Source organism: Pseudochaenichthys georgianus, chromosome 24 (genome assembly GCF_902827115.2).
Source record: "Pseudochaenichthys georgianus chromosome 24, fPseGeo1.2, whole genome shotgun sequence".
Taxonomy (NCBI): Eukaryota; Metazoa; Chordata; class Actinopteri; order Perciformes; family Channichthyidae; genus Pseudochaenichthys; species Pseudochaenichthys georgianus.
The window spans coordinates 25,554,830-25,567,401 of NC_047526.1; the positions used below are offsets into that span (position 1 = coordinate 25,554,830).

Below are 12,572 nucleotides of genomic sequence, written 5' to 3' on the forward strand. Positions count from 1 at the left end.
TTTTTTCTTTATTTAATCAAAATTACACGGCACCAAACCCCTGGTTTCCAGAATAAAGTATTGTTGTCAATCCATTTCTTTGATACATTGTTCAACACAAAGTGCTTCAGGTTTTAATAACAGCTTTTACCCAAATGTTGAACTGCTAACTTTTGTAAAGCTCAAACAATTATAAGCTGCATTCACATGATGTGAGATGTCACATGAGGTTTGGGAAAGATTCCCATGGTTACGACATGATAGTCGTTAAACAACACAACATTGACAAATGCACAGAAAATCTAATGTCTTATCTTGCTGCCTCACCTCGTACTGGAGTATAAACACAACTGTTGATGGACATCTTATGTGACTCCTTGTTGGATAGATTGCAGTGATCAAAAGCCTGGCTGTACCAGCTGGATGCTGAGCTGAATGTTAAATCCTTCCACAGCTGGTTTTAACAACCTTCACAGGAACGCAGCACATCTTGTGAAATTTCAAGACAATACAGGAAGGTGTACGCTTTTACAAGAGCAGCAGCCTTTGAAACCCTCTAATTACAATCTCTGGTCATGCATATGCTGCTCTCTGCTGCACCCAGAAGCCCCTCTGTCCCCTATGAATAATACAGTCTGCCGCTGTCAAGAGTAGCGGAGTAAAGGTGAGAAGAATGGCAGCGCCCTGCCGGCTGACTCTAGTGCTGCTTGGCCGGTTCTCGCCTTTCTTGTTCAAACTCTGCGGTGTCTGTGTAACTTTCCTGCACAAAGTCTTCGGACGGCTGGTCGTCCTCTTCGGTCACTCTGACCACCGTCTTCCCTCTGGCGTGGCCCTGCTCCAACTTCTGGAAGGCCTGGGGCACCTGGGTAAATGGAAACTGGGCCTCCACAACTGGCAGGATCTGCAGGGAAATATCGTGACAATGAGCCCAACATATTTTAGGGAATAAATCATGAAACAACTCAAGAACATCATCAGCATATCAGCAAAGGGAATCTGCTTTGCCTTAATGGGGTTGAGTGTCGACTGCCTTATTAGAGCGCATGATTAATGTTGGACGTTAAAGTCAATACATCGATTTCTCTGTGGCAACCTTTTCTTTCTAATGTTGCGGTGATGGGATAAACTCTTTGCAATGAGTGCTGTAAACCATGCAAATTGAGAAACTATCTCCATTACTCCTGGACTCAGATCTAAGATTATTTTCCCCCCAAAGCACACCACAGGGAAATTATAGTAAATTGATTTAGACGAGCCAAAATCCACAATCTCCTGATGCTACATGCTATCATCTGTGCTGCTATAGCTGTGAAAGGGTGAGGCAGGGGTTCAGAATGTGATGAGGCTGGACAATCCTGTGCTAGTCCCACAACACCAGCTTGTTATTCTGGTCAGCATCTCTTGCCACTAACAATGAATGGGGAGTGCAGTGGCGTCACGCTGGACACCATCCACACTTCTGCCTGAGAATAGGACACGCAGGAGTGTGCGTGTGTTTTGAGCAGGGGGGGGGCTGTGTGTCTGTAGCTTCCCGCCACAGGTCTGAGTGTGCCGCTCGCTGTAAGCCCCCGGGACAAAAGGACAGAGGTCCCACACGCTTTTGCGAATGGCTGCTCAGCACTGTTCAAAAATCCATTCAGCGTCTCCTGGCGCCTGACTCAATCGCCCAGAAGCCAACCGTTCACAGAGGGAATGCAATGCTCCCTCCTTAGCAAAGCCTTGAATACAGGCATGTGTGGAATCCCTGGTATGTTCATATTTAATTTGCTGTATGATCTCGACCCTTGCATGGATTTATCTCTCGTGTGCAAATGAGCAGATTTCCATCTCTGTCAGTGTTCTGAATAACAAGTATGCTGGCCTGTAGGATGTCAGTAATGAAGCAGTACAGTACCTTCCCAGCATCCACCAGCCTGCTGACATCGTCCAGAGCAGGCCCATCCGGAGCATAAAATCCCCACCGATAGAAGACTCCACCTGAAATGATGTTCTAGGACACAAACAGAGAGGAGGCTCAGATTAGAAGGCACTGTTTAGAAAGGAACACAGAGTGGTTGCCTGGTTAAGAAAATATAAAAATATCATTCATAGGAAGGTCACTAGGAGTCCTACATTGATCTCCCTGTTTTCATAAAGGTCAAATGTTTTTTTACAAAATGAAGATAATACCGTGAATGCATTTCTGTAGATAGGACATTTGTAGAAAGTCAAATCAGGATGTTTTGAGTTGCAGAAAAGTTCACTTGAAAGCCAGAACACACGTAATGTAAAACAAACAAGTAACAGCATGGATTACATGGAAGAAATACTCACAATTACTCATTTTAATTAATGAGATTTATTAAATAAAACATTCTAATTGAGATTTAACATACAATAAGTCCTCAGAAATGATCTCCAATGGTCAATGTCTTTTTTTAATCATGCAATCCACCCACTGAAAACAGCCTTTTTGTTATGGAGTTGAATTATGTAACAAGGAGAAAACACAGAATTCCAATAAAGGTGCACCAGGAAACATCTAAAGCACATCAAGAAAGAAAGAAACTCCCATGCGCTGCAATTGAAATACAACACTTACTAATCGCCCACATTATTATGCGCATGGCTTTGCCACACCTCTATAGCCTCTGGTCAATCTATCTGTGCTTGCTTGAAAAAAACAACACTTCCTGATCATTGGTGATGACAGGAGATTGAACACTAGAGGGCTCAGTTGTGCTGTGGTCTCTGGATGAAAAGGACGTGTTGTCGGGCGGCGAGGGTGTGACTGCTGCGGCCGAGCGAGGCCAAACTGACCAGCTGGCTGCGAGCGTGGACAAAGGGGCCCGAGGCTTGGCAAGAAACACACAAACACTGGTATTTGCTGGGGGGAGATAGCCGGCTACAATCTGCACAAACACCAAATACTGCTGGTTCAGCAGCAGACATGAGCATACACACATCGCATCAAGTCTAACACACACACACACACACACACACACACACACACACACACACACACACACACACACACACACACACACACACACACACACACACACACACACACACACACACACACACACACACACACACACACACACACACACACACACACACACACACACACACACACACACACACACACACACACACACACACACACACACACACACACACACACACACACACACACACACACACACACACACACACACACACAGTCAGCCGTGCTGCCACCAATGCCGGGGACAGCTTAACTCAGTCCCTTGAGCAGCTCTACCCTGTCCTCGCCCTTTCTCCCACCACCCTCATTACACACACACACCGCTCACAGAGCAGAGTGACAGGACCTGCATGTGTTTACATTAGGGATGCCAGTGATTATTCGAATATTCGTTACAGTCTCCATAATCGAATATTATTTTTAAAAATCGATTTTATTTATATATTTTTTTATTATTATTTATGTTTTTATTTTTCTGGCTTAGTTTCAACCAAAATATAGACTAATGCGAATAATAATAATAGTATTAATAATTGTAAATGGCCATTGACCACACCACCAGTTTGTTTTACTGTAAACTTGGAGGAAGCCTGCGTGCAGAGCAGACTGCTGCTGCAGCACGCTACACACCGCCCCCGCCCCCAACCCCCCCTCTCCCTCACACGTGCGACTAAAGATGGAACTACTTCGAACTTACAAGTCCAAAGGAAGTTAAATGCAAGCTCTGCGAACAGACGTTGGTCTATCACAGCTCAACCTCAACAATGCGTCGGTCGAATAATCGATTATTATTCGCCCGGGCAGCCGAATAATCGATTTTGATCATGGTCAGTTTCTGGCCACCCTAGTTTACATGAGGCTCACACCCATGCAGGGACTCCAACTCTTAAAGCTCAAACTCCTTCTACACCTGCACACTACTTTTAGAAAGTATGTGCTGTGAAGCCAAGTCAAGATATAACATGATTTATTGCTCTTTAATGCCAATGCACTTTGATTAACTTAAACAAAACTTCTGCCGGAGGGAACACAAAGATGTCTATCCATGCCACTGAGGATTACGTATTCCATTTCAGTTTGGGAGCACCTGAGGTACACACCCATGTAAAATGATTCATTTGATCAATATACAACAGTACATTAAGGGCAGCAGGATCATCTTTCACATCTGCTCTGTTTTTAAATCTAGTCTGCTCATCTTACCTGTATGGCCTTGCTTTGCAGGGAGGATCCAGCCTGACACATTCCGTTCAGCAGGCCCATAGAATCGGTGTTGGGGAGTAAAGGTGTTACCAGAGTGACGTACTTTGCCCCAGACCAGGGCTTCAGCAGGCCCAACGCCAACTGCTCCGTCTCCCCACCCACGTTGTCCAGAACCACGTCAAACCTGAGGGTGAAAGCACAGACTGTCAACTTACAGGGTGTGAAATGGCTTAAAATAAATTACATTACTTGTTAGACGCTTTTATCCAAAGCGACTTACATACTCAATACTGTGGACAATCCCCACAGGAGCAATTTGGGGTGAAGTGTCTTGCCCAGGGACACAACAACATGCTGACTGCAGTGGGGTTTGAACCTGTGCTCCCCTGATCCAAACACCAACACACTATCCCACTGCGCCACACGCCTCCTCTTTAGGGAATATATACTAAACACATACATGCACACTTGGTAGCATTGCATGGTTTATCACTGGTCAGGTGCTTTTTGCTAGTTCCATAATATAAACGGAAAATGAAAGGCTTGGACAATATAACTGTTATGTCTTCAAGTTTTAGGCAGAGTTTACCAATTTCGATTCAGGGGCAGTGAGAGGGGTTAGCCAGCACCCACTCAAGCCTTGAATCCTTGTTTCCACGGTAACAGGAAAACGAATCAGTGGGCAGTCGTGCTATTCTGACAGGAAGATGTTTACCACATTATGGGGGCGTTTAAAGGGGAAAGCACACATAATTATCACAGTCCTGGATTATTCATTTTCATTAGCACCTTTATTGGACTGGCACCGACTCAAGAGATATTCTATTCGAGTGTGGGTCTGGAGATAGTGGAGAACATTGGTCCTCAATCACAAGTATCCTCCAAAGTGTTTCCTCAATTGATGAATTGTGAGTGGTCCTCATTTACAGGTAAAGACCCATCACAAACAAAAGTCAACGAAGGGTGGTGCAACCTATTAAAAAAACATATGTATAAAATACCACAGAAAAGAAGCACGGGATGCCATTACTCGTAAACAGTGATTGTTAAGACTATTCAATGTCACCACTGTACACATAATGCACTATATGATATGATAGTCTTATTACTTCTAAAACACCCTGTAATGGCATGGCACATACTTCTCCATCATTTCTAGCTGCTCAGACGCGTCTTCTGCTGTGTAGTCCACCACCTCGTCGGCCCCCAGCCCTCTAACAAGGCCCTCTGCGTTCTGAGAGCAGGTAACGGTTACGTGGGCGCCCCAAGCCTTCAATAACTGGCCGCAAACAGAGAAGGAAAAACAGAAATAAACACACAGCAAGTGGCTCAACACTCAAGCAGAGTTTAAAATACTCACAAACACAACTCGGTACCGAGAGGCGAGTACACGTTGCCTTACCTGAATAGAGAATGTTCCAACACCCCCTGATCCTCCAGTTATCAAAACTCTAGGAGGAAAAAGAATACTCAGAGTTATTCAATTACTGCGTGTCTCATTTAAGCTACCACTAGAAGAGGAAGCTTCAGGGGGTAAAAGGGGACCTGCAGGATTGAAAGCAATTACATTCAAGGGGGGTGGAAGTTCCATTAGATTACACACAGGGTTAGATTTTAACAGTCTTTCGGGTTAACGACGGGATTTTTGAAACCCTTTTCATGCCAATTAGCATGAAATAGAAGATCAGTTTCACCACTGAAATGAATGTGATGAAAAAGGTGTCTTATCACAGCATGGGTCTGCATGACTGGACTGGTTTAACAGACATGAGCACATCTAGAAACTCCAAGATGGCCTTTTATATAAGTATTCTTTTAGTATAAAACGTTCTACTCCCTGATACTATGATTTATATACTTCTAGTGTTGTATGTATACATGTCGAAGGGGTAGAGGGGTTGTATAGAAAGTTATCCGGGATCAGGCTGGTGCTTGCCTTTTATTTGAAGAGCTGTCTCTGCATAGACCGCCTGCATTGACAAGCGCAGACAGAGCCGTGTTGGCAACATAAGGGATGGATGCTGCCTCTGCATGACTCACTGATTTTGGCTTATGGGAAACCTGCAAAAACAGCCCACGTCAAAAGTTATAAATATATATACATATTTCATCTTTTAAATATCAAATAAAAAGTGTATTCTAATGATCATATCTGAATTAATTAATTAAGTAAAATGAAAACAGCAAGAAAACATGGAAAGTCCTTCTGTAATCGGTGCCTCACAGTCTTCTGCAACTAAACCAACATAATCCTAATTCATTCTTACACTGCAATATTGCAATACAAAGTGCACTAATTCTAACCTTGTTTTCTTAGTTCAATCTTTTTACAATTCATCCAAGAGCTTTAATTTGACTCTTTCAATGAAAGGAAATCCTACTGGCAGGGACATTGAATTGTATCAGTCAATTGATGATGAAACATTAATAATGTATGACTCTAATGGCTCCGTGGCTCACCTCATACTCTGTTAGAGTCACAAATTCTGCCAGACTGCCTTGTTTCCACGGGGGAACTGCAGCCCACACCTGGAACACAAATATGACATTTACCCTGCTGAACACGACTCGATTTAACAGCCTACGCCTTGACTCTGGGGGATTAATCGGCCATTAAGCTCCTAGTAAGCAGTTCCTGTTCTCCTCATTCGTTTTCCAAATATATTTTTATACTGATGAGACAAGGTCACTAGAATACTTAATGCGGAAATGTTTACTGATGTATTGTTCTATTATTTAATCACATTTGCCTCTACAGAAAGACAATAATGTAGAAATGTTGGAGGCAGCGCAGCAGACATATGGGATGTGGTGACCAAGCAGAAAAAGTGTAATATTACTTCCAAGAAAATGTGCGTGGATAACTCAACTACGGAGTTGCTGGGTATTAAGAGAGGGAGATATATTGATCACTCTCCAAGACTATATGAATGTGTATAGAACTTTTTACTTTGGGTGTGTTAGATCAGTATTTTCCGACCTTTTTGGCTTGTGACCCCTTATAATGAAGCAATGTTGACTTTTGCACATGGGTTATCTGCAAGGGTCTGTTTTAAATGTATAGTTTTTTAGGTCAAGATCATGTCAAAAATAATAAATAAAGATTAGGAGAAAGGTTGTGTGGATAGATCTCGGTTAAGACTTCTATCCTGCGTATTACCTTGCTCCTATCATGAACCACTTCATGTGTTTAAGACCCCAGGTTGGGAACCATGGTTTTAGACAACTGTTGGCAGTGTTGCAAATCAATAATCAGGTTTATTTTACTGCACATTTTTGATCATACATAACTTTTGCATCAATATGTTTTATATTGTACATTGTTGCATCGATTCAGCTGTCTTGTGTCTTATCTGTCAAAGAGAAACCATTATTTATTTTACTTTTAATTATCATACATTTGACCTCTGTGTCCATTAACCTGATGCAATGTTATATTGTGCTGCGTGTACCTGTAAGGTTCTTAACAAATAATCTGAGGGGAATTCTTGTTGTTTGTTTTTAACTTGTGATTTGTCATTTTGTAAGAAACTTTGAGCTGCATGTGTTGAATGAAAAGTGCTAGATAAATAAAGATGTATTATTATTATTATTATATGATTTAGATTTTTTATTTATTTTTTATTTTGAATTCAGGGTTCATACACTTTTTCACCAATGATTTTCAGTGACTTCTCCATGACCTTTACCTAAGTTTCCATGACCAAAACAATTACTCTTTCTCAGCGGTACCACTGAAAATGGTTTATTTGAACATGGAACAGGAAAATAAGGTCTGCATCTGAAACATGTTGTGCCTATCTAAAACAAATCAAATAATAGGCTAAAATATAAAATATAAATTATATTTGATGCAACTTTGGTTACATTTCCATGACTTTTCCAAAACTTTGGGAAAAATATTGTTTTCCATAACTTTTCCAGGGCCTGGAATTATCATTTAGAATTTCCATGACTTTTCCAGGTTTTTAATGACCGTAAGAACCCTGTGAATTACTGCTGCCAGGTTTCTTAACAATAAAGAAAGTTTCTCAATTGATTTTCTAAATGTAAATGCAGTTATGCGGGACCCACTTCTGACACAACGTTTGGGCCTATACACGTCAGGTGAGCGGTGCAGCTCCTACCTCATCTCCTGGAGCAACATGGGTGACCTCGGATCCACAGTCCACCACAACTCCAGACACATCACGACCAAGAATCAGAGGAAACTCACTACCATAGTCGCTGCCCAACACCGACATTGGATGCCTTTTTAATTTAAGCAATGTAGCTCCATAACCACCTGAAAGTGAGCAGGTAAGTTTACACTGTCAAAGTTACTCACTGATGTTTACAATGCCTCTTAATGCTATTAGCACTTACCTCTCATAGCTATATCAAGAGGGTTGAGACTAGCCGCATAGACTTTAATCATGACATCACTAGGGGAGTTGACAGTGGGGACGGGGATGTCCTCGGTGTATGTCAAAACCCCATTAGTACCATACTGATCAATGACCCAGCCTGGCATGCAGCTCTGCAGTCTTGAAGGTGAACTGCTGACATTTCTCCTGCAGCTCAAACTCCAGCCTGCTCTGGCTAATGTTTTGGTCGAGTCTGCTACTCTGTTGTTGAACGAACACAGGAGTCTGGTTGATGCCATAGCTCTGACAGAACCCATGTTTACCGTCCTTCACTTTGTCGTGCCTGCAAAGTCAGTTATTGGTACAAATAAATAATTTGGAAGAACACAAACTAAGCTAACTGTTAGCTGGCAAACAAGATAGAGCTAATCAGCTAGTATTAACATGTCCTTCTCTTCAGCGTGCAAATTATACATAAACACTCGCATAATAAAGTCAAATAAACTAGCGACAACACATATGTACACGTAAGGTGTATTGTCGAGTGCCACTTAAAGCTTAAATAAGAATTACTGTTTAAATAACCAGCAAGCTAACACACCCCTTACCAGCTAGCTAAGATACATAACAAACTCAACTCTGAACTCACACGTTAGCCAATCAGAATGCTGTATCTAAATATTCTAGCCAATCGAGTAAGAGTACTACTCTCATCTGTTATTATAATACTGACAATAAATATAAAATAATAAATGTAAAATAAAATAATAGTAGCAAATAATAATACCGTTTTTTATGTTTAGAATAATCAGGATGCTTATTTATTTGTTTAAAAATATGCCAGATAAATTATTTCTTTATTATTTTATTTGTGATGCAAAAAAACAAGCTTATAAATACACTAACATATTCATTGCATTATTTGCACCGGTTTCATATTTCATGCAATATTCATTACGGTATTGAAGCTTTATTTATGTTTAATGCATAACTCAAATGTGATCAATAAGATGTATTGAAACTAAAAGGACATCGCTTTGCTTTTAAAATGATTCTTCTTGAATGTGAATACTTCCTGTTGCATACATAATTATTTTTGTTTGATTATAAATATACAAAACATAATGGTGGTGGTGTATTGAATCAAACTATATTCTATACTGACTGTATCGTTATACATTATATTTCCTGCATCAACAAACGTAACCCTAATAGACGAGAATGTGTTGAATTGCACTGGCTCCATTAAGGTTCAAACCCAAAGACTATTATGTAGCAATATTTGTTTATTATCATAAAATTGCAAGTGTACACGAAAACAATTATAACCCAATGTGCTTGATAGATCCACTCAACAGTTTAATGACTGCTGAGTGCTCATCAGCTGGAGACAAATAAGGGAAATGCATGCCAGTGTAGCAAAGACTAATGGACGGTGCACATATCAGCGTAGCAAACTAAATGAGAAGAAAACATTATCTGTTTATGCCTTAGCAATTCTCATAGGGGACCATTTGGATTTGTTTGAATGTTTACAAGATGCTTCACAGTTATTACATGGCATTAGCAAATCATGTCTTTCAGATTAATTTACTGTGGTCACAAACAAGATGCCCTCTTGATATCTCTGTTGGTCTTTTCATGCATATAAAGAGAGTTACTTCAGTTTAAGCTGTTTACAATGCAAACTGAGTGGGCTTAAAGCAAACCCTCTTCACTGTTGTTGACCATTATAAATCACTGCGACAAAAGCTACTTGGCCTCCAATCAGAAGTGGTCATGAAAGGTAAGACACAGAAGCAGAAAAACCATCTCAATATATCCTATCCAATTATAAACTGGTAAAATAATTCAATAAAACAAATCACACTTGTCTCTTGCAAATTACAGTCTGCAAACAAAATGGATGTTCCCTTTTTCCAAAAACAAGAAGTAAGAGAGGTGAGAAAAGAACGGGGGCTGTGTGCTCATGATTCAGCTTGAAACCTGGCAACAAACGGCGCTGTCATTATTTTTATGAAAACTCCCAGGGGAAAGAGGGCACACTGGAAATGGAGTGCTTTGTCCATGCTGGCTCATTACAGTGGCTCTGTCTAATGAATTATACCCATGGCTGCTGCTCCAAAAAAACTAAATTCTATGTTACTGAGAGTAAAGAGTGTTCTCTTTCAGGCAGCACCATGAAACAAAAATAACCAAAAAGTCTTGTTGACCGGCTTCTCGAGACAAGTAGCGGTCAGTCTTTGTGAGCAGCGTCTGAATTAAATCATTTTTTTTTAGGAGGGTCATTCTTCCCCAGGCACAGCTTGTTTAGGTCTACCTTCCATCTTGGGATACGTGGCCCAGATCACATGGCTACTCTAAAAACAAACCTTTGAACTAATTAAATTGAGTGATCCTGTAAAAAGCGCCATCAATATACTTTAACCCCACTACTGTTGGTCAGCTATCGCTCCTGCACAAGGATTACATACAATTTGACATGGGAAAGTGATATTTATTTTGAATTTCCATCTCTCTTAGTTATTGCTCACATGCATTACCTTCCATCCCTCTGCTTGTAGGTCCTTGCTAGCGTCAAACAAACCAATTATAAGACAGATCTCCTGATACTCGGCACAGTTTGACTGTGAGGCTGCAGTGAGGTTGGGCATGAATGGCCACTCAGTGCTTGGATAATGATTATACACATCTTGTTTGTTATGAACAGCATCTTCCGAGCCACTGCTCAGAGAGTGAGGAGGACTGTTCACTCCTCACTAAATGGGCTCTGATTATATTTTTAGTATGAACGATTTGTTTCTCTCCTTGGTAACTGCCCCATATTTTTCTTGGATAGGTCAGACGCAAGTGCAGTGGATACTGAGTGGTGAAGGGAAATCTAAAGGACACCAAAAGGCTTCTAGGGCATAGACAACCAACAGGACCAAAACACACACACAGGCTTGTTATTTGTACAGTATACTTTGTTGTATAGGTTTATGACTATATTTCAAAATGTAGACACACAAAAGTAGTTAAAGGTGGGTAGGTACGTTTGAGAAACCGGCTCGAGATACACTTTTTGTTACATTCCATGGAATGCTCTTAACATCCCGATAGCAATGAATATCTTAAGTGCTTTGACAAAAATTCCATAAAAAATAACAACTGTGGAAGCCGTAGTACTGTAAAAAGCACGACCAATCATTTTAGCCGGCCCGGCTAAAATAACTGGATGGCCTACCCATAGTAGATATATATATAAACAACTACAGTCAACAGTTACTCTGATTCGCGTTATGGTAGCTGTTGTAAGGTGAGTGATCTGCACAAAAATACTCTTAACTCGCTGAAATCTTGACTGATTTACAAACGGTTTGGTTTATTATAAACATTATTAGCATGGCTATGATACAGGATGCTTGGACATGTTGAAATTACAGCTTTTCTTTGTGTATGTAGTTGTATTTATTAGCTGTCTAATAACAAGAGGCTGTGAGTGAGACCTAGGCCCTTTCTCATTTCATCAAATCCCCCTCCTCGACTCCTCGATCCTCTGTCCTCCGGTAGTGACCCGGAAATGAATTTTAGCGCGCCATGTTGAAGGACATCTCATTTCTCTAAATGCATGTCGAGGACCGAGCATCGAGCATCGAGGAGCCTCTCTGGAGGAGCTATAACCGAGGATACACTGATGGGTCCTCCATGGTCCTCCACGGCTCCTTCGCGGATGCATTTCCGGGAACAGAGATGTTTCAAAGAGTCGTGACGCACGGCCGGATTTATCTCAGCCAATGACAGCTCTGCATGCATCCCCTGGATATTATTTTAGAAACTGCTTTCATCGCGACGCGATGTTTACAGAGAGAACAGCTGTGAGGTCCTTGCAGAAAGCAGAGCAGTGTGTATAATATATATCACTCAGTATAACAGGCCTACTCTGTTTATTTGCTTTAGTTTAGTAGATATCTACAAACAAAGAGTCGATATTTTTCTAAAACCATTCAGTGCTTCACATAATAAAATACACAACAGCTGTAGCCTGATTATGTGTAGGTGTGTGTGGTACAGTA

At 41.1% G+C, this 12,572-nt stretch overlaps 1 protein-coding gene across 1 annotated transcript; it reads right to left on the reverse strand.

Moving 5' to 3' along the window:
- Positions 1–2: 2 nt before the first annotated feature.
- LOC117440278 (reticulon-4-interacting protein 1 homolog, mitochondrial-like) lies at positions 3–9,142 on the reverse strand. The gene is made up of 10 exons (XM_034076582.2): positions 9,126–9,142; positions 8,537–8,860; positions 8,299–8,456; positions 6,632–6,700; positions 6,108–6,232; positions 5,574–5,622; positions 5,314–5,450; positions 4,172–4,355; positions 1,874–1,969; positions 3–880 (listed from the first exon to the last, which is right to left on the reverse strand). Exons 2-10 carry the CDS (start codon positions 8,832–8,834, stop codon positions 677–679), a joined length of 1,320 nt encoding a protein of 439 aa, XP_033932473.1. The 5' UTR covers positions 8,835–8,860; positions 9,126–9,142; the 3' UTR covers positions 3–676.
- Positions 9,143–12,572: the final 3,430 nt, after the last annotated feature.